This window comes from Agelaius phoeniceus, chromosome 17 (genome assembly GCF_051311805.1).
Source record: "Agelaius phoeniceus isolate bAgePho1 chromosome 17, bAgePho1.hap1, whole genome shotgun sequence".
Lineage (NCBI taxonomy): Eukaryota > Metazoa > Chordata > Aves > Passeriformes > Icteridae > Agelaius > Agelaius phoeniceus.
In genome coordinates, this window is record NC_135281.1 from 8825143 (window position 1) to 8843243 (window position 18101).

Consider the following 18101-nt stretch of genomic DNA (forward strand, 5'->3'; position numbering starts at 1 on the left):
TGAGTGGACTGGGGACAGCTCCAAGGCCTGCAGGGACACCCTCCAACACCTGGGACAGGCCAGGCTGGCTGAGTGTCCAGGTGAACAGGCCAGGGACCTGCTTGCAGCCCTTCTCCCTCTGTAGTCAGTGTCTTACAAGAAGGTAACACAAGCTTGGCTCACAGCCCTCAGAACCCACTTCAGGGTGCCATGCCAGGTGCATGCTACAGCACATCCCAGAACTTCTGCTAGAAGCCTTTCTGGAGTTTGAGATCTCCTCACCCTTCTGAGTGCCTCAACCCTGATGCTTTGTGGAGCTTTCCCACTTTAGTGATTCCTGGTATCCAGGAGCAATTTTTAGAAAGATTGTTTTGTAACATTTGAACCAGTGTTTTCCTTGAATGAGGATATTGAAGAACACAGAGCTGTCAGCTGATGTACTCTCGACCCGGGGTGACTACAAGAAGGACAAAGAAGAACGTGTGGAACCCCTGGGAGGAGCCAAGCACCAAAACTGCTGCTGGAAGAAAAGCTACTGAGTGGCCTCTGCAGCCACAAGTCATGCCAAGAACCCTCTCCCAGCACAAGCTCTGCCATCTCCCACAGGAGCCTATACACATCTCATTGGAAGGTGAAGGGTTTGGGATCAGCCATGGGAAGGAAAAGCCACAGTGTCCCTCCCTTCCCACTGTCCCTTCTTGTGCTGGTTCTGGACAGGCCCCGTGCCTGACCTCCCTCCCTGCAGCTACAGCTGCCAAAGCCAGAAACTTCCCATTGTTACAGCTCAACTGGTTTTCTAAAAACAAACTTTCTAGCACTTTCACACAGAGTGAATAACCTCTTTTAAAGGAGTGTTTTGGGGGCTGTAAACAAGGTTTTTAAATTGTAATTAAGTGCCATTAGGAGTTCATCACTAAAATTAGCTCTTGCAAAATGAAGTTCAAATTGAAAGCATCTTTTATAATGAAGTTGTTTATTAAAAGCATTTGGATCTACCCCAGGTGTCTTCATGGAGGGGAGTTTGGGTTTTGGTTGGATTAAAACAGGATAGAATCATAAGGCAGGTCAAAGACACAGTTGCCTACATGAAGCCACAGAGGTTTTAAAATTTCTGCCAAGCAAAGAATTAGACCCACAAGAAAAAAACCCCAGCCCCCCACTGGGGAGGCAGCCACAGCAGACACCATTATCCCCTGTCAAGGAGAATAATGTTTGTTAGACAGAAAGTTCTGGTCGCTTGGTTTCACTAAAATTTCCAGCCCATGTGGCAGCATTTAGACAAGTTCAGCCCATTCCCCCTCCCAAATAACCCCAACATGCTCTGCTTCCCACAGGCAGGAGAACCAGGACCAAACCCCAGCTTAAGCTACAACTGGCTGCAGGCACCAGCAGCATTTGAAGATGAAACAGGGCAAAGCACACAGGGCCCTCTTGGGATTCTCCTGCAGAACATGGATAAAAAGCTGACAGCCACGATCAGTGTTAGGTGCTTGTCTAAGAATGATCTAGTTTTCAGTTCTAGTTTTCATTCCTAATTCAGCCACCATTAAAACATGACCTTTCCTCAGCAGCTTTCCCCTGGCACTGGGGACTGTGACAGAACATGAATACACTCATCTGCCAAAAATGAGAAATAACTTCAGCATGGATTGTCCTGGTGCTGGAGCTGAAGCTTCCTTTGCCTTTTTAAAGGAGAAGGGATTATTCTGATGATTTCTGAGTTTTGATTCAATTATTTGCCAGCTCTGGTCTCACTCACAGACACTCAGCAGCCCCTGACACTGGATTCTGTAACCTGGGGAAACCACATCCATTGCTCTGCTGGGCAAACCATCTCAGGAAAAGGGAATTCACTTTGCCTCCCTCAGCCAGCACTCCAGCAGAAGCTCATTGATCTCCTGCCACACACCCCCCCAGCAGAAACACACAAGCTCTGGGAAGCCAATGGAGCTGGAAGCCAACACTGAAGGCTCAGCTTCTGCAGCAGCAGCACTCCTCAAACTCCCTCGTGAGCTGTCCTCTCCCCTCTGCTGCTCTGAAGCACTGCCCAGCACTGCCATCCAACAGTTCTGCCACTCTGCCCCTCAGTGCCGCACGTCAAACGTGTCCCACACCAGACACGAGTTGCTCAAGCGATCTTACCCAGCAGCACAGCAGCAGCAGATCCAAATACCACAACTGGTGGCATGATCACAATATATGGCAGCATTCAGGGCATGCCACACTGGGAGAAACTTTAGTTTACCAGGAGAAAAATATTACAAAGAAAGCCAGAGTATTCCAAGCTCTGCTTCCGGCTGAAGCCGCACATCACAGACCACACAGGCGTCGAACAGGCCAAGCATTACAGAAAAATTCTCCAGAAGTGGCTTAGGAGAACCCAAGAGAGCAGGATGACAGGACAATGGCAGATTTATTTACAATAGGACACAAAGAATACATACATTAATTAAAAATTACAAAGAATACAGAGAAAACACTTCAGGGAAGGGAGAGAAATCAATGCTGGCTGAGCCTCTCCACTGGGGCAGGGGCAGAAGAAAAAAAGGAAAAAAAAAAAAAAATCAACGAAAATCTCAGAGAGGGACCTCAAATCAGAACTGACACAGGATTCCACAGCACAGTTGGCTCACACATCCCCTCCTCCATTTTTCCATCCATGATTCCTGGCTGATTAGACTTTGGCATGACGGGCAGGGCCGATGGAAAGGGACACAGGCCCTTGCATGGACCTGGTGGAAACTTATGGCAATTGGGGTTCAAAAAGGCCCCAAAGGCCTCCCTGGGAGCAAGGAGGGCTTTGGACAGTTTTGGGTTGGAATGATGTGACCTGTGGCAGCTGGTCATTGGAAGATCTTACTCCAAGAAGAAAAATTTTCACAGATGTCTCTAAAAAACCCCTCTCCTCTGTAGTCCTGGCTGAATCCAGTGAGTCTGGGGATGGAGGGAGCCTTCACTGCAACATGGAAACTTTTTACTGATAAACATCACTGAAGTGACCAAAACAAAAGAAAACAAACCACAACCCAACTTTAACCTCTTTTAAAAAGAGCTTCCCATGGTCTGATTCAGGCATCAAGCCATGGGAAAAGAAGAGCCCATGTCAGCTATCCAGGAGAGCTGGGACTGTTTTTTGTGGAGAAGAACAAAATACAGCTATGGGATGTACACTTTTCCTGTTCCCTGGAGGTAGAGAATTTCAGAGGAGGAGCAGAGAGCAGCAAGGGCAGTCAGAGCATAGGGCCAGTGAGAGAGCCCCACTCCCAGCCATGGGACAGCTCATGGGGCCACCTGCCTCTGCCAGCCCCTCCAGCATGGCCTGCACTGCCCTTGGGCAGCTCGGGCCCAACACTTGGCACTGACACCACGGCACCACAGCCATCTCCTGCAGGCTCTTCAGGATCCCAGTGGCATTCCCAGGAAGGAGCCTGCCCTGATTCCTCACTCATCCAGAGCAGAGCTATTGACAGAACGAACTCTGGTAGTTACCTCACGCATCCTTCCAGTCCTGTATTCCAGCACAACCACGTCACTTCCACCAGGACCTTTTGTCCTGCCTTCTGCAGGAGAGGCAATCCCACCCTCCCACACGGCCTATGCTGTCCGAGGCTGGAGGGAGCAGCGATGCTGAAGGTTGCTCAAGCTCTCTCAGGGTGAAATTGCACTTCCCAGGCTTGGAATGGCACCTCCAGCAAATTGTAAACGAGCCAAAGCCGGGACTTCGGCGATCGGAGCGCGCCGGGCTCCCGCTGGGTGAGCCTTGAGGCTCCACTTGTTCTGCCACAGTCAAGCTCCCTCTTCTGTGCAGACACGAAGGCAGGAGAAAAACCCAGTCTGATACTTGTCTGAAGAATCTCCCTGAATCCTAGAGCACCCCAGGGGCTGGAAGAAAACGTTTTCACAAGCGTTTCCACTGCTGTCTCAAATCCGTTCATCATCAACATAAAAAAAGGATGGATTAGCAAAAAGGGGGTTTACTTATACAGAGGGATATTTCTCTGCTAAAAAACTCCCTCAAATATGGAACAGGATAATAAAGTTAAAATGTAAGGTATCTACAGACCCCTTTTCCCCGCAGAAGTAGCCCAGAATCCATGTACACTGTGCCAAAGTTACATTCCAAATTGAGGAGTTAATTATTTCTCTTGTGACTCTCCCACTGGATTTTTGTTTCCTTAAAAAGAGCTGGGAGAAGATGTCCCTGTCCCTCCCGGGAGGACACGTGTTCAGAGGTGTCTGATTCCTGCTGGGGGATTCCAGCTTCAGTCGATTTTCACGGCGGCGTAGATCTTCCTCACAAACATGTAGGCTGCGTAGAAGCCAATGGTGCCCGTCAGGAGCCAGAAGGACAGGACCATGAGGGCAGTGTAGCCAAAGTACAGTAAGGAGGGAATGAACTCAACAATATCCAGCTGAAAGAGAACAGGATGAAAAAAGTCAGCGAAATAACACACACAGATGACAAACCAACCAGTGCCCTCTGCAAGGAGAGCTCTGGCAAAGGGAGGAAAACTTTCATTTTAGTCCAGCTGAAGGGAGATCCTCTTTGAGGTGGGGTCAGGGAATGCTGCTCTGCGCAAGTCCTGGGGCACCTACATCCTCCTCTCCTGTCTGGAAGGGCTGTGAGCACTGCCTTGGGCTGGCACAGGCAGGCTGGGACTCAGCAGGCCCACTGTTTCCTTTCCCAAATCCCACAGTCACCCCCAAAAACGTGGCACTTTCACCCAGGAGGAATACCTTGTTCACAAAGTAGAAGACAGCATAGATCAGCACGTAGAAGGCAGATCCTCCAGACACCAGGAAGGTCCTCCACCACCAGCGGTAATCCTGACAGGATAAAGAGCCTCATTATCCCCCCAGGACTTTCTTCTCCCCAGGCACTGCCTCAGGGAAGCTCTGACCATTCTGGGACAGGGAGAACCCCACCATCTTCAAAGGAAATCCACAATTTGGGACTGGGGAACTTCTTGTGTCACAAAAGTGTTTCCAAACCAAGAGATGTGATGCTGACAGTGAGGCTCAAAGCACCTGCTGCCCAAGGACGTGGCTCACCTTTGGTCCTGCATTTTGTTTTTATGTGGGGGGAATGGAACAGTTTGGAACAGCTCAAAACACCCTGTGCCCAGCAAAATTCCTGGTATGAAAGCACAGTTCCCAGCCTAACAGATAACCAAGGAGCTTTAATTCCCTTTAGAGTGCAGAGACATTGGGAACAATCACACCTGTGAAGCTGGGCCACACCGATCTTTGCTGAGCAGCAGCAATAATGTGATCTGTGCTTTTCCAGGAGCAAGTACCCTCTGCTACCCAAATTACAAACATGGAAATCTCACCTCAGCACAGAGCTGGAAATACACCATGACAATGCTGATCTGGGAGCAGGATACCACCAGAATTATAAACACCAGGAAGAGGAAGCCAAAAAGGTAATAGAACTGGTTCTCCCAGATTGCCTGAAATAAACACACAGCAGGAATTGATTTCCATGTTACTGTGATCAATCACTGAACATGGGACTAACTTCTGGCAGCCAGCCAGGGGAAAATGAGGAGCCCCCTCAGCCTCACCAAGTGAAAAGACAGACCTAATGCATTTCACAATGTCACTTCAGAGGATTCAGGTTGCAAGAAGGGGCACAAGGACCTCTGAGATAGCTTATTCATTCCCCTGTATCTCCCAAGCAATGGAACAGCAAATTCTTCCCCATCCATACAAGGTGAAAAATGGGTAGCAGCAGAAGAGTGACTGTCTCAAGACCAGGACCCCTCCCTGATGTAATGTTACAGTAAATTTTGTCTTCACCACAAAACCACCAGGAGAATCCTGTAGCTCTCCCTGGAAACTACTGAATGCCCTGGAAGAAACCAGCTCCCCCCTTCAGAGAACACAGGAATAGGAGACTGCTCCACTGGAAGGCCCCTCCCTTTCAAAAGCTTTGGCATGAGAAGAATCCCATTGAGGAGGAAAGTGGGTTAAATGCTTACACTGAAAATGAAGAACAGTTCAATGAACATGGCTCCAAAAGGCAGAATACCAGCCATGAGGATCCTACAGAGCAGAAACAAAAACCATAAGCAGCACAATATAACTGTCTGGACATTAAAAATCCTTGTAACCACACAGAACAGTCAAAGTAAAGACTTTACATTTCCAGATTACTAAATTTCACAGGCAATGGCACAGCTGCTCCCACTGTTGAGCACATACCATGGCTACAAGTACCCTTCATACCACATCCAAATTATTGATGTGGTCTCAAGAAACCCGATCTGCCATCTGTCCATGTCCAGAGAGCAGCAGGTGACACTCAGCAACCCAAGGGGACCAAGGGGAAGGGGCTTAACTCACCGTATTTCCCAGACACTGATCACTCACCCCACAAATTTGTTCATATACCACCTCTGCTCCGGGATCTGCCTGGGAATCTGATTTGTCCGTACAGGATTGTCATAGGGCTGCTTGCGAAATCCAAAGTAGTAACCCAGGTAGACCAAGGGCAAGGAGATCCCAAACCACATGCAGAGCAAGGCCACCATGGTAGGGAAAGGCACCTGGAATCACACCAAGAGCCACAGAAGTGAGGCTGACAGCTCTCCTGCCCTGGGGACTGATGTCATTGGCCAAGCCAACTTGTCACCCACTTGGAAAAGTCTGGGAAGCCAAGTGGGTCCCTATGAGCCCAGTGACCCTGTCCCAGCCAGCAGGCCCCAGGCTGAGGGTGGCACCTACCGCACCAGAGGAGTGTTTCCCCCAGATGAAGCAGTTGAGGACAAAGCAGATGCCAAAGACAACGCCCGGGTACAGCGTCGCTGTCTGCAAGAGGAACCACAGTGTAAGAGAAAGCACCTGATTCATCAGCCAGATGTTCCTATGGAATGAGTCTATGCCTGAGACAAGGCACATGTGGAGAAGTGTCCTTTTTGATACAGGACACAGAGCTGGGCTGTGGGGAGGATCTTGGACAATCCTCTTTGCTCTAGTACATGCTCTGGTGGTGCCTTTTCTGTCCAGCTACAAGGACTCAACCCACAGCAAATGTGCAGCACAGCCAGACTGTCCAGCTACCACAAGCGTGTGGAGCTTATCCACAGATTTTGCCATCAGCAAACCTGGATAAACAGCACAGAATATCCAAGACTCACACAAAAGGCTCCCTTCTTCCATCGATGGCCTTTCAGAGTCCGGTATAAGCGGCCAGCAAAGAATCCACCAAAAACCCTGGACAGAAACAAGCCAAGTCAATGACAATGAGCTGCTGTAGCTGGGGGGAGGCAGGACAGCACAGTGGGAAGCTGTGGAGGCACCTACCCCATGAACATGAAGAGGAAGCAGGCAGTTGTCATCAGCGCGCCCCGGCTCGAAGGCGACAGCATCCCCAGCATAGCAACAACTGCAGAGGGAAACAGGACAAGGAACAGCAGCTCTGAGGGACATGTGCTGCAGCAGCTCAAGGACAGGGGCCTGTCCCATCTGCAGCCCACAGCTGCCTGCAATCCCTGCACAGCCTGATCTCCTTCACAGCATAACGTGTCCACAGCCTCCAGCACTGGCCACAGCTTTGATCTCAGCTATAGACCATGCTTCAGCCTCAGCTTCCCCAGGGATGGGAGCAGGTGCAGCTCAGCAGGCAAGGCACACCTGTGCAAAAGTCTCCCAGCCCACTATCAGCCAGGGATCCCAGTCTGGCAAAGGAAATAAAATCACACAAAGCTGCCTTCAGCTGGGCAATGTCATCCAGCAGTTCAGTATCTGCCCAGGCTGATGGCAACAGGAAGCAGCTTCGTGGGCCTCACTCCAGCTAAGGTGAGCACAGGGTGAAGTCAAGCATCCTCGAGCATCATTCGTGTTACAGCCACCCTGTGCAACATGTGTCACTTACAGATGACAATCAGGATCATACAGAAGAGCTGAATTCCAGAACCCAGGAGAGAGCTGAGGATCATAGGATACTGTGGAGGCCTGAAGACATCTCCATGCACAAGTTTCCAACCAGATTCCTCCATAGTATCTTCCTATAGCAACAACAGAAAAAGGAGGTTATTTAGATGTGATACACTAGTGGAAATTAAGGTCCTACCACAGCCAGCCTAAGAGGTTGACTTTCCTGGATCCAGTTTCTCTATGAATTTTACCACTCTAGCCAAGAAACTTCTTTTCTCTTGGGCTAAAAACAGCTGAGACCTGAATTGTCAGTGCCAGGACACACATTTACAGAGCTTTTACATTTACATTTGCAGTCACTCCTTAGGTCTGAAGATATCCTAACTAGTATGTGATTGTTCAGGCAGAAAAAGGTGTGTGACAGCACGACACAACTGCCCATCCTGTGGCCAGGGCTCAAAGGAAAACAGGGGCAAGGGAAGAGACAATACAGCCAAGTCTGCACACAGGATCCTTCCTGGCCTGTGCTTCCCTCCCTCTAATCCCAGCCCAAGGAACAAATACATACAATGTCATCTTCTTTGTTGTAGTTGGCAATGTCCTTCCGCAGAGTCCGGATGATGATCATGCTGAGAATCCCTGAAAACAAGCACAGAGTTCAGCTCAGAGGCTCCCACATGGCTGTGCTGCTCTCATGCTGTGCAACTACATGGCTCCCACCAACACTCTGCTCTGGCTGGGAGAGGAGGTCTTGAGTCATCAGCAAAGAAAGAAACAAAACCCCAAGGAGCAGGGAAGGCAATATTCCAGCAGAAATGGAGCATTGTGGCTTTCTTGTGGGTTTTTTTACTCCCTCAATGACCCCAGTATGAGAAAGGCTGGTAACTGCCTGACCCCACAGGACACTGTTTGAACTGGGAGGCTTTAAATGGCTCCTGCCCCTTCTGACCAGGTTCAGATGTGGCCACATGCTCCTTGAGCCACCTGCAGTTAAGGCTTAAAGAAAATTCCCTGCAGATAATGGTAAAGCCTTCACCTCCCCACACATCCGCTCACCTGACAGGAAAAAGACAACCACAACCGAGTTAATGATAGAAAACCAGTGGATCTGCACGTCACTCATGGTCAGGTACGTGTCCCAGCGGGAAGCCCACTTAATGTCACTTTCCTGAAAGAACAGGAGAGTTCTTCTCACACCAGCACATTCCCAATGTCTCCCACAACTCCAGTGACAGACACTTGGAGCATCACTGCCAGCCAGCCCCCTAGTACTGCCTCACCTCCCAGTGCACAGAGTAGGTGAAGAGCAACTGGTTCTCCTTAGTAGGATCTATTTCCTGAGGGGCAGAGCCCGTGGCTTCAGGCAGGGTGCACATGCTCTTCTCATCAGCCTTCAAGTCTGTAAAGGAAAGCAGAGCACACAGTGAGCCCTTCCCTCAGGCACCACCTCTCCCACTGAGCATCACCCTGAGGGCATTGGGTTGCAGTAATTCCAGGTGGGGAAGCACTCGCTCCTTGCTCACCTGCTCTGCAGTTTGCAAAACTACTCTCCTGACCAGCAGTGGAGCACCATTAACAAGCTTTCAGGAAAGCTATGCACAGGGCTCTCCTTAACTGGAAGGATAAAAGCCAGAGGTTCTGAAGCCAAGGATCTAGATCATGAAAAAATCCTCTATTCCACATGATATGGTGAGAAACAAGACCTCTGTAGCAGTGCCTGCCCTGCCAGAGGGAGCTGCATGGGGTGATCCACACCATGAGCAACTGCCCTTCTAGACACCCTTTTCCATTGGGCTCACTGAGGTAGGAGTGCTTTCCCCTAACCATTATTTTAAATTTTCAATTCCCCAGAACAGTTCCAAACATCCTGTGTGTCCCTGAACCAGCACAGAGTGTCCCAGTCAGGGAGATCTGTGCTACAGCAAGAGCTAGAATGCCAGACATGCCTCATACCAGATGACACAGTGCAAAAAAATCCAACCCCAAAACCTCAAACTCAGATTTTTTTACAGGAATTGATTTTCCATGGATTGCAGCTCATGGATACATCTCTATTGTTGGAACTTCCTTAATAACAAAGTGGTTTATTATTCTTGTAATTTAGACTAATTTCTGTGCCCTGTGAAGCAACAATTGGCACTATGATACATCACTGGCTTTTTGTCCATACAGGAGATTGTTCCCCCTTGCTGCCCTCCTCAAGGGTCTCTTACCTTCCAGTTTAATGCTTTGGGGAATCACCTCAAAGCGCACCACCCTGTAGGTGTGCTCCTGGCTCTCTTCCACATCCTCTCTGTGGTAGTAAAGGATGAAGGAGAGGTGGTTGTGCAGGTAGAACTGAAACAGTGACATAAAAGAAAACATCAGCACCCTATGGGAGGAAGAGGCAAAGCTGAGAAGCAACAACTGCAGAAAACAGCTTCAGTGAGGGAAAACTCAGTCTTGGGGGCACAGTGCCTTTGCTCTGCTGAGGGGAAGCCACTGCATGAGCCTGTCCAAAGTTACACAGTGAATAAAAGCAAGGACTCCTAGCTTTCCCACCTTCCCACCCACCCTCTTCTGCCCTCTCTCATATTTTCACTATTAATAAAACCTTTTGGTTGCATTCCCAATTCTGATACTCTGACAGACACCCAGATCTCCTCCAGGCACCCTCACACAGCACCTCAGTTCTCTACCTTGTTACCATCCATAAAGCCAAGCCTATATCCATGCTCGAACTGCACATCCTTCTCCTTCTTCTTCTCCTCTTCCTCACGATTGGAGTAAAACTCCAGCCGTGTTGCCACGGGGAGGTTATCAGCAATGCTGAAAAGATCAAATTTGAACAGATTTCAGATCCAATTTGTTCACAGCACTGAATCCCCCCAACACAAACCCATTCCTCAGTGACTCACAGGTGGACGTAGTAATCCTCCCTGATGCGCTCGGCGATGAGCTTGCTCTGCTCCACTGTCAGAGTCACTGGCTTGTTGGGAAAGTTGCACAGAACTTCACATTTCTTCTCCACATTCATGGAAACCTGGAAAGGTGTATTTACAATTCGGTCCCCTCGAAGAACCTCACCTGGAAAACAGGAAAACACAGGCAGGGTTGGAGACTGACAGGCTTCCTGCTGCTGATCCTGCTGCCAGGCACTGTGCAGCTGCAGGCACCACAGCAAGGCTCCTCTGCTAGCCCAGGTGCAACGATGAGATTGCAAGTTAGTACAGCTACTTTGGTGGAAGTATCAAGCCCCGCTTATGAAGCAGGTTACACCCTCTCCATCAGGACAGGCACCTCCTCTGTCCAACACATGGACACTGCTGTTTGCAGACAGCCAGCATGCAGTGAATCAGAGGAAGCACCTTCTCTCAGCTCAGCAGAAGGGACATTTGCAATTGCTTTTGCCCCTGTAAACACCCCCCTCCACTGTCTGACAGGTACACACCGAGGTTCTCAGCCTTGTAGGTGATCTTGCTGGGCTGGCAGAAGGGCAGTGAGTAGTACTCATAGGGCAGCTGGGTCCGGGAGCTCGTCAGCTTCACAGCCTGCAGGAAGAATGGAAGGATTATCCCCAGGAAAAACTCCAGATAATTTCCTGTCCTCTCAGCATCATCCAGAAGCTGATGCTTACTTCAAGACACCTTCCATAAAGCCCACTTCCAGAAGATACTACTACTGCTACTACTATTAAAAATAGTAACAGAGACAGATGTTCCTGAGAGACTTCCAGTAGCAATTCATTCACAGAGAAACACTCAAAGAACAAAACATGGTGGTTTCACAAATTTATGTCTCAGTGGAGTCCTAAGAAACAACAAAGAGCTCAAAAGAGATTCAAGAATCACATTTCATACAAGATTTCCTCAAACAAAAATTCATATCCCACTGGACCTAGAGGTCTGGCCTCCAGTGCTATGAAGAGTTCAGCAATTTTAATCTCTGCAAGGAAAGCTGGAGAGCCATCAGTCTGGGAAGACAAGGTGACCAACCACAAATATTCCTGGAGAGTTTCCACAAATCACAGGGTACAAGGGAAGTGCAGAGACATACTACAACAGCCAAGACCACAGTTGCTCTGAAAAACAGAAGTGTTTTGTAACACAGCCAAGCTTGTTTATTGGAAAAGTGCTGGCAAACACACTGACTTGCCTAAGCACTTGAGGAAGCATTTAGCTCCTGAAATCCCTTTGAGAACAGCTATTCCAAAACCGTCTTCTTCTGGGAAGCTTACTGTAGCCACAGGCAAGTCTCATTTGCTTAAAAATAGCCTATGTCTGGCAGTCTGTGGCCAAAGAGAAAACTGTGCCATGCTTCACGTGAGAGCAGGCAACCTCAGCAGCCCCAAGGGTGCTAGATTTGCTGAGACAGAGGCCACAGCTTTAGAAAAATAAATGAAATGGGCTATAAATCACTGATGTCTGAAAGCAAAGCCTGGCTTCCTTGTGGATAGGTGCAGCAGCTCTGTCACTGAGTACCAGCAATGCTGCACAGGAACAGCACTCAGCAAGGCTGGGCTGAAAGATCTGCAAGGCTCAAGGACAAACACCTCCACCTGGGAAGAGCTTCTCATGAATTTCCCTGAAAGCACAACATGAGCAAACTGGGTACTGAGAAGGTCTGATTCAAACCTTATTCCACCATCCACCTTCCACCCAAAGGCACAATCTGCATAAGTACTTTTACAGTCAGTATAATGCTGGAGAAATTAAATTCACTTCAAAGCCACAGTGAGAAAGGGACCCTTTTCCCAAACTGAGCAACATCTTGAGGACTTTGGTGCAACTGCTGAAGGAATTTGGTGAAGAGATCAGGGGCAAGAACAGGAATCATAGTGGGACCTGAGTGTTGTGAACAGAGGACATATCTGAACACAAAATTTGAGCAACAAGATCCCCAAATTTAGCTTTGCAGCCCATCTTAGCTGCTATGGTATAAAAAAGAAAAACCCAAAAGACAAAAAACCCCCAAAGCAAACAGACTCACAGCACTGAGTTTATCCTACCTTTATTTCTACGGGGTCATTGCGGTGGAAGTTGATGGGAGCCACCCCAGGTACATAGAATGAGTCTGTGCTGTGCAACAACAACAGCAGACCCAGCACACATCTCAGCCTTTCCTGCAAAAAGGAGAAGGAACAGTAAAATACAACAGAAACACTGGAACAGCATTAGAGATGGGCACTGGAAACGTTCATCCCAGACATTAGAAAGGCTGCGCAGTCAGGTGATTAAACAGAAATTAAATTCACAAAGGCTGTTCTTAGCTTTGTTTTGTGACCCTCATCACGTCACTTTCCACTCAGCATGTCTCTGCCTCTTCATCTGCAATTAGGAAAACTTTGGCTTTGTTCAACCATAAGAAAAATGCCATTTTTATCTGCACCATGGGGCATCAAGCAGGCCATCATCACTTTACTTTTCTGCTCACCCCCACTGAGCTCCCTGTGCTAGAAAACTCCATGGATTAATAGAGAAGAGGGCTGTAGCCCTGGCTCTGGATGTGTGTCAGCTCTGCACAGCAGCAGCTACCCTGCAGCTGAGTACAGATGGCTGCTCACAGGCCACTACCTGCATCAGAGCAGTCACTGTGGAGTCAGGTGTGACACCAGTAACTGCACCAAAGGACAGTCACATCACCACTCTGCTTTCCTCACCCCTCCAGGCCACAGCACAGCTCAGTAACATGGCAAATCACTTTTTCAGCTCTTTTTTAGGGAGCAGGGTGACAAGTCAGGCTGGAAGGTTCAATCAGCACTATGGGGGTTCCAGGAGAACCCAGACCCTAACACAGGCACAGCAAACCCTTTATTTAACACACCTTGCTTGCTCCTCAGCCCCTCCCATTACCTCAGGTAACCCAGCTGAGCACGGACAGGAAGGCTGTGAAATGAAAACCGAGCTTTAAAGAGTACTAGCCAGCAGCAGCTTGCCTGGATTAGGACATCAGCTCTGGTATAATCTCAGAGCTCTACTGACTTCAGTCCCTTCTCCTGAACTCCCTGTGTGTATGGCACCACTGGAAAACCAACAAAACCTGGTTTGGGACAACTCTTCATCCAATGCTGCAGATGTGAGAAACCAAATCCCCACTGTCCCCATGTGTCCTCAGCACTGTCAGTCTGTCTGACAGCACCAGAGAGAACACTCCACAGGCCAGGTGTGACAAACAGCAGCTCTGTCATGGGGATCCTTCCTCAGGTTGGGGGGAAAAAAAATAAAAAAAATCTGTGTTTATTGCCCCCACACCCATTCTTCTTCATCACCTTCCTCCTGTCTCATTTTAAGGCAAGGAAAGTACCTGGGCCCCAAGCAGAGCATCCAGAATTAGTGGAATTGAACAGGATGGGAAAAAAAAAAAAGGCAGAAATATCAGGGGGTTGAAAGTCTAAAATTTAAGATGCAAATGCTAGGCACCTACAGAAAATATGAATACTGAATCATCAGATACATGTGGCCTACCAGTACCTGAAGGGATCCTACAAGAAAAATTGAGAGACACTATAAACCACGGAGTACAGGACAAGGGGGAACAGCTTTAAACTGACAGAGTAGGGTTAGGAAGAAATTCTTCCTTGTGAGGGTGGTGAGGCCCTGGCACAGACTGCCCAGAGAAGCTGTGGCTGCCCCATCCCTGGAAGTGTTCAAGACCAGGTTGGATAGAGTTTGCAGCAGCCTGGGATAGTGGAAGGTGTCCCTGCCCATGGAACAAGATGAGTTTTAAGGACCCTGCCAACCCAAACCACGCTGTGATTCTGTGATCTTTTCTGCTTACAAAGGGGATTTTCAGATCTATTCTAAGCATAGCCAAATACACTTGGAGCAGGCATAAAGCCCCAGCTTGGAAACACTCTCGTTAAAACTGCCTGACATTCAGTACTGATCTGCCTTCAGGCAACATGGGGCTTATTTTCTGTGCTTCACTAAATTTTGCCTTTCCAGTCTTTAAAGGGAGTGCTAAGTGGCTCTCCACAGAGTAGGAAAATGTCTCCTGCACAGGGGAAGCAGTGGAAGGAATCTGTCCCTCACTGCACTCCAGGAACCTGCAGCCCTTTTCTCATTTGTCACTGATGTGACAGACCTACACAATGTTACTCCAAAACCAGAACCACACCACTGCCACCCGTGCCCCAGCAGGCTGGGAGGTGAAAAGACCAGGACAGAACTTTGGCAGACACTCAGGAGACACATGAGCATGCAGAAGATGAAATTTTTGATGACAATTTTGGCAGAAATCAGGCTGTCTTTGCATACAGATGATGATGACTCAGGCAGCAACAGGAAAGACAAGAGGGTGACTCTGTAAAGCCTTGCCAGGAAAGAACAGTTGGTAGCAAGAAAGGGGAAAGCTGCTATGCAACAGGTGGGGAAAGCTTTGGGAGTGAAATATGAAGGAAATGCCCAGTGCAGGCTCCTGAGCTGGCAGAGCACAGGGAAGCTGAAGCCAGGGGCCTTACTCATCAGGACCTTTGTTCTTGTACTGACAAATGTGCCTCATCTTCTCCAAACAAAGGCAGCAGCTTAGAAATGGCAACATGGAGACCCCCCAAACCATCTGTGTGACTCATGGGCCTGGCCAGGTGATTGTCTCACATGGGGCATTCCTGCAAGACGAGTTCTCTCCTGGGCCAGGTCAGAACTTCCAGGAGGGAGCTCTGTTTTGGTTCAGTCACAGCGCCCTGGCAAGGCCCAGACTTCCAGCAAACAGGACACACAACTTCACAGCCTTTTCCATTTACATTTCAAAAATATGCAAAAAACCCCCTCCAATGACAATCTTGCATCTGAGGTGCCAGGAAATCGTGTCATGGTGCAACAAATATGCATAACCTCAGACTGAGAAAAACCCAGCTGCAAGCAGGCAAAAATAGTTCAGATTGCCTAAGCCTGATTATATTCCCATATGCAGACATGCAGGGACACCCTGTCTTAGGAGAATATGATCTAAATAAAAGGAGTAACTGCAGGAGCACAATCACCCATTCCTGTCCCTCAGATCAAAAGTTCACACACAAACCCTCTCCAAGAAGGCCCTTCTGGATAATTATCACCAGTCTTGGGGTTTGCAGACAACCCCAGGTTTATCCCATTCAGAAAGACTTAAAACAGTGAATTCACAGAAGGCTCACAAACCACACTGCCAAAACAGAGGATTTGTTCTCTAAACCCCAGTCTGACCAAGCATAAAGAGGCCCTAAAATATCCAGTTATTACCACACTTGTCCTTCCCTAGGACTTGTGGTCCCTCCAGCTACCACTGCCAGAGTCTGACATTTATTTAAGGGAAAGGGGAAGCAGCAGCTGTTCCCTCGGGCACTCTGCAACAGCTCCGGCTGCTCCAGAGGATCCATGGCCTGGCCATGTGCACCCAGGACATCCCTGCCCAGGTTACTGCCAACAACTTGAAGAAACTCTCAAGCAGCAGCAATTTCAAGCAGCAGAATTGAGCCAGTGCTGTACCAGGGCTGGTTTAGGTGTTAAGAGTTTCACAAATCACACAGGAATTGAAGAACAGAACACAGGATTTGTTCAAAGACATGAAAAGGAAGTAGGACGTGACAGTGATGGATATCATGAATTGTCCCATCTCTTTTTGGCAGAGAAAGGCAGGAGGGACATCAAAGAGCCATAATCAAGAGCTGTTAACTTTCAAAGACAGCTTTGAAGAAAAACAAGGAAAACTACCTGTGCAGAGCCATTTGTCCAAATGGATTCACACAGCTCTCCCATTCCATTCTGCTTCCTGAAGCTTTTTAAAAATGGTCACCGAAAGGGAGGAAAGCCACAACCCACTACTCTGTGAGAGCAAAAAAACCCAACAAGCTCTCTCACACATGTAACCTTCATTCTGCCCTCAGGCACATTAGCAGGACAGAACAGTGCTAATGGCACCCTGACCCTCATCCCCTTTTCCATGGGCTGCCTCCTGACACCTGTTGGGATAAGCACATCTTTATTACATCCCTGCCCTGCTCACCCTGCACTGGAGGAGCCACGAGAGCCCTTCAGAAGGAGACAAGTGCTGCATTCACATTTACTTCAGAGCTCCTTTGACACCAGGAGAGCTGCTGGCAGCCTCCTCTGCCCTTCACACAACAGAGAGCCACGAGGAAATTCCCAGTAGGACCATCCCCAGCTCTCAGAGCCAGCTGAGCACTCCCTCCCCCGTGCCTGGGGGAAAGCCAGCAGGGTATGAAGATGCTTAAAGCAAATGAAAGGAAAACCTTGGCTCTCCCAGTCTCTCCATGAGTCACCTCACAGCCCAGCCAGCAGCGACCTTTGTATCAGCACACATCCTTTATCCACACCGCTATTCCTGCAATGCACTGCCACAAAAATACCCTCTATGAAAGCAAGGAGGAAATCCGTTTGACTCCTACAAGACTTCAAGGCAGGTAACAAATGTCTCAACAGCTCGTTTTCTGCTCTGTGAGGTGGCACTGATGCCCACCAGGAACACCTTCGGGTCTCTGAGGATTCAAGGAATAATTCAATGGTAATAACAGGGATGCTGGGACGCGGGAAACCAAGCAGCTGCTCAAACCCGGACCCGACAACCGCCACCAAACATTTGTGAAACCACACAAAGCAACAGGCTCCGTGCCTGGCGCCAGCCGCGGGCCCAGGCTGGCAGCTCGGAAGGGAAGGCAAAGGACGTGCCGGTCCTCCCTGCAACCCACACGGCTGCGAGCCCCCGCCCGGCCCCTCCTGCCCCGACACCGCCGGGAACAGCACAAGGGAGCCAACTTTGCTGGCGAGGGAGCGCGGGGCAGGCGGGACAGGAGCCCTCTGGGCTCCCCTGGGCCCCGAGCGGCGGCCCGAGCCCTGCCCTCCACAGGTGACACCGCCGGGAGACGCGGGGCAGCTGCAAGGCCCCGGGCGGGACCGGGAAGCCTCCTCCGCCAAGGGGCCGGGCCCGCATCCCTCCCAGCGCGGTGCAGATCCGGCCGCAGCCCCCGAAGCGAGCCCCGCGCCGGGAGCGCCGCCGGTCCGGGCCGGGCACAGCGGGCGGGACGCGGGAGCGGGCCGGGCCCCGCCGCACTCACCATCGCCGCCGACGCCGCCATCTTGGATCCACGTGTCGGCGCTGACGTCACCGGAAGCGGCGCGCGGTTGGCTGCGGGGCCGATCGCCATGGCGACCGCGGCGGCCGGGCAGGACAGCACCGGGCGGCCGCGCTCCGCGCTACCGGGGCCGGGCCCAGCGCAGCCCGGGATCGGCACAGCCCTCCTGCCGGGCGAATCGGGGCGGGGGTCTCCG

At 49.9% G+C, this 18101-nt stretch overlaps 1 protein-coding gene across 1 annotated transcript; it reads right to left on the reverse strand.

Moving 5' to 3' along the window:
* Positions 1 to 2373: 2373 nt before the first annotated feature.
* On the reverse strand, positions 2374 to 18003 carry TM9SF4 (transmembrane 9 superfamily member 4). Its single transcript, XM_054644689.2, has 18 exons — positions 17888 to 18003; positions 12848 to 12961; positions 11291 to 11390; positions 10758 to 10926; positions 10539 to 10668; positions 10074 to 10197; positions 9141 to 9259; positions 8917 to 9028; positions 8429 to 8499; positions 7859 to 7991; positions 7288 to 7369; positions 7122 to 7197; positions 6709 to 6792; positions 6355 to 6530; positions 5964 to 6027; positions 5313 to 5432; positions 4717 to 4806; positions 2374 to 4391 (listed from the first exon to the last, which is right to left on the reverse strand). The coding sequence occupies exons 1-18, from the start codon at positions 17975 to 17977 to the stop codon at positions 4242 to 4244; spliced, it is 2004 nt and encodes a 667-aa protein (XP_054500664.1). The 5' UTR covers positions 17978 to 18003; the 3' UTR covers positions 2374 to 4241.
* Positions 18004 to 18101: the final 98 nt, after the last annotated feature.

What these genes read in the sequence shown, in the direction of transcription:
- TM9SF4 (XM_054644689.2), bottom strand. Translation starts at nt 17,977, where the DNA reads ATGGCGATCGGCCCCGCAGCCAACCGCGCGCCGCTTCCGGTGACGTCA. An exon ending in GGAAACACTCCTCTGGTGCG is followed by an intron (nt 6,531 to 6,708) that starts GTAGGTGCCACC and finishes GTGTGATTCCAG; the next exon opens with GTGCCTTTCCCTACCATGGT. An exon ending in AACTGTTCTTCATTTTCAGT is followed by an intron (nt 5,433 to 5,963) that starts GTAAGCATTTAA and finishes TGTTTATTTCAG; the next exon opens with GCAATCTGGGAGAACCAGTT.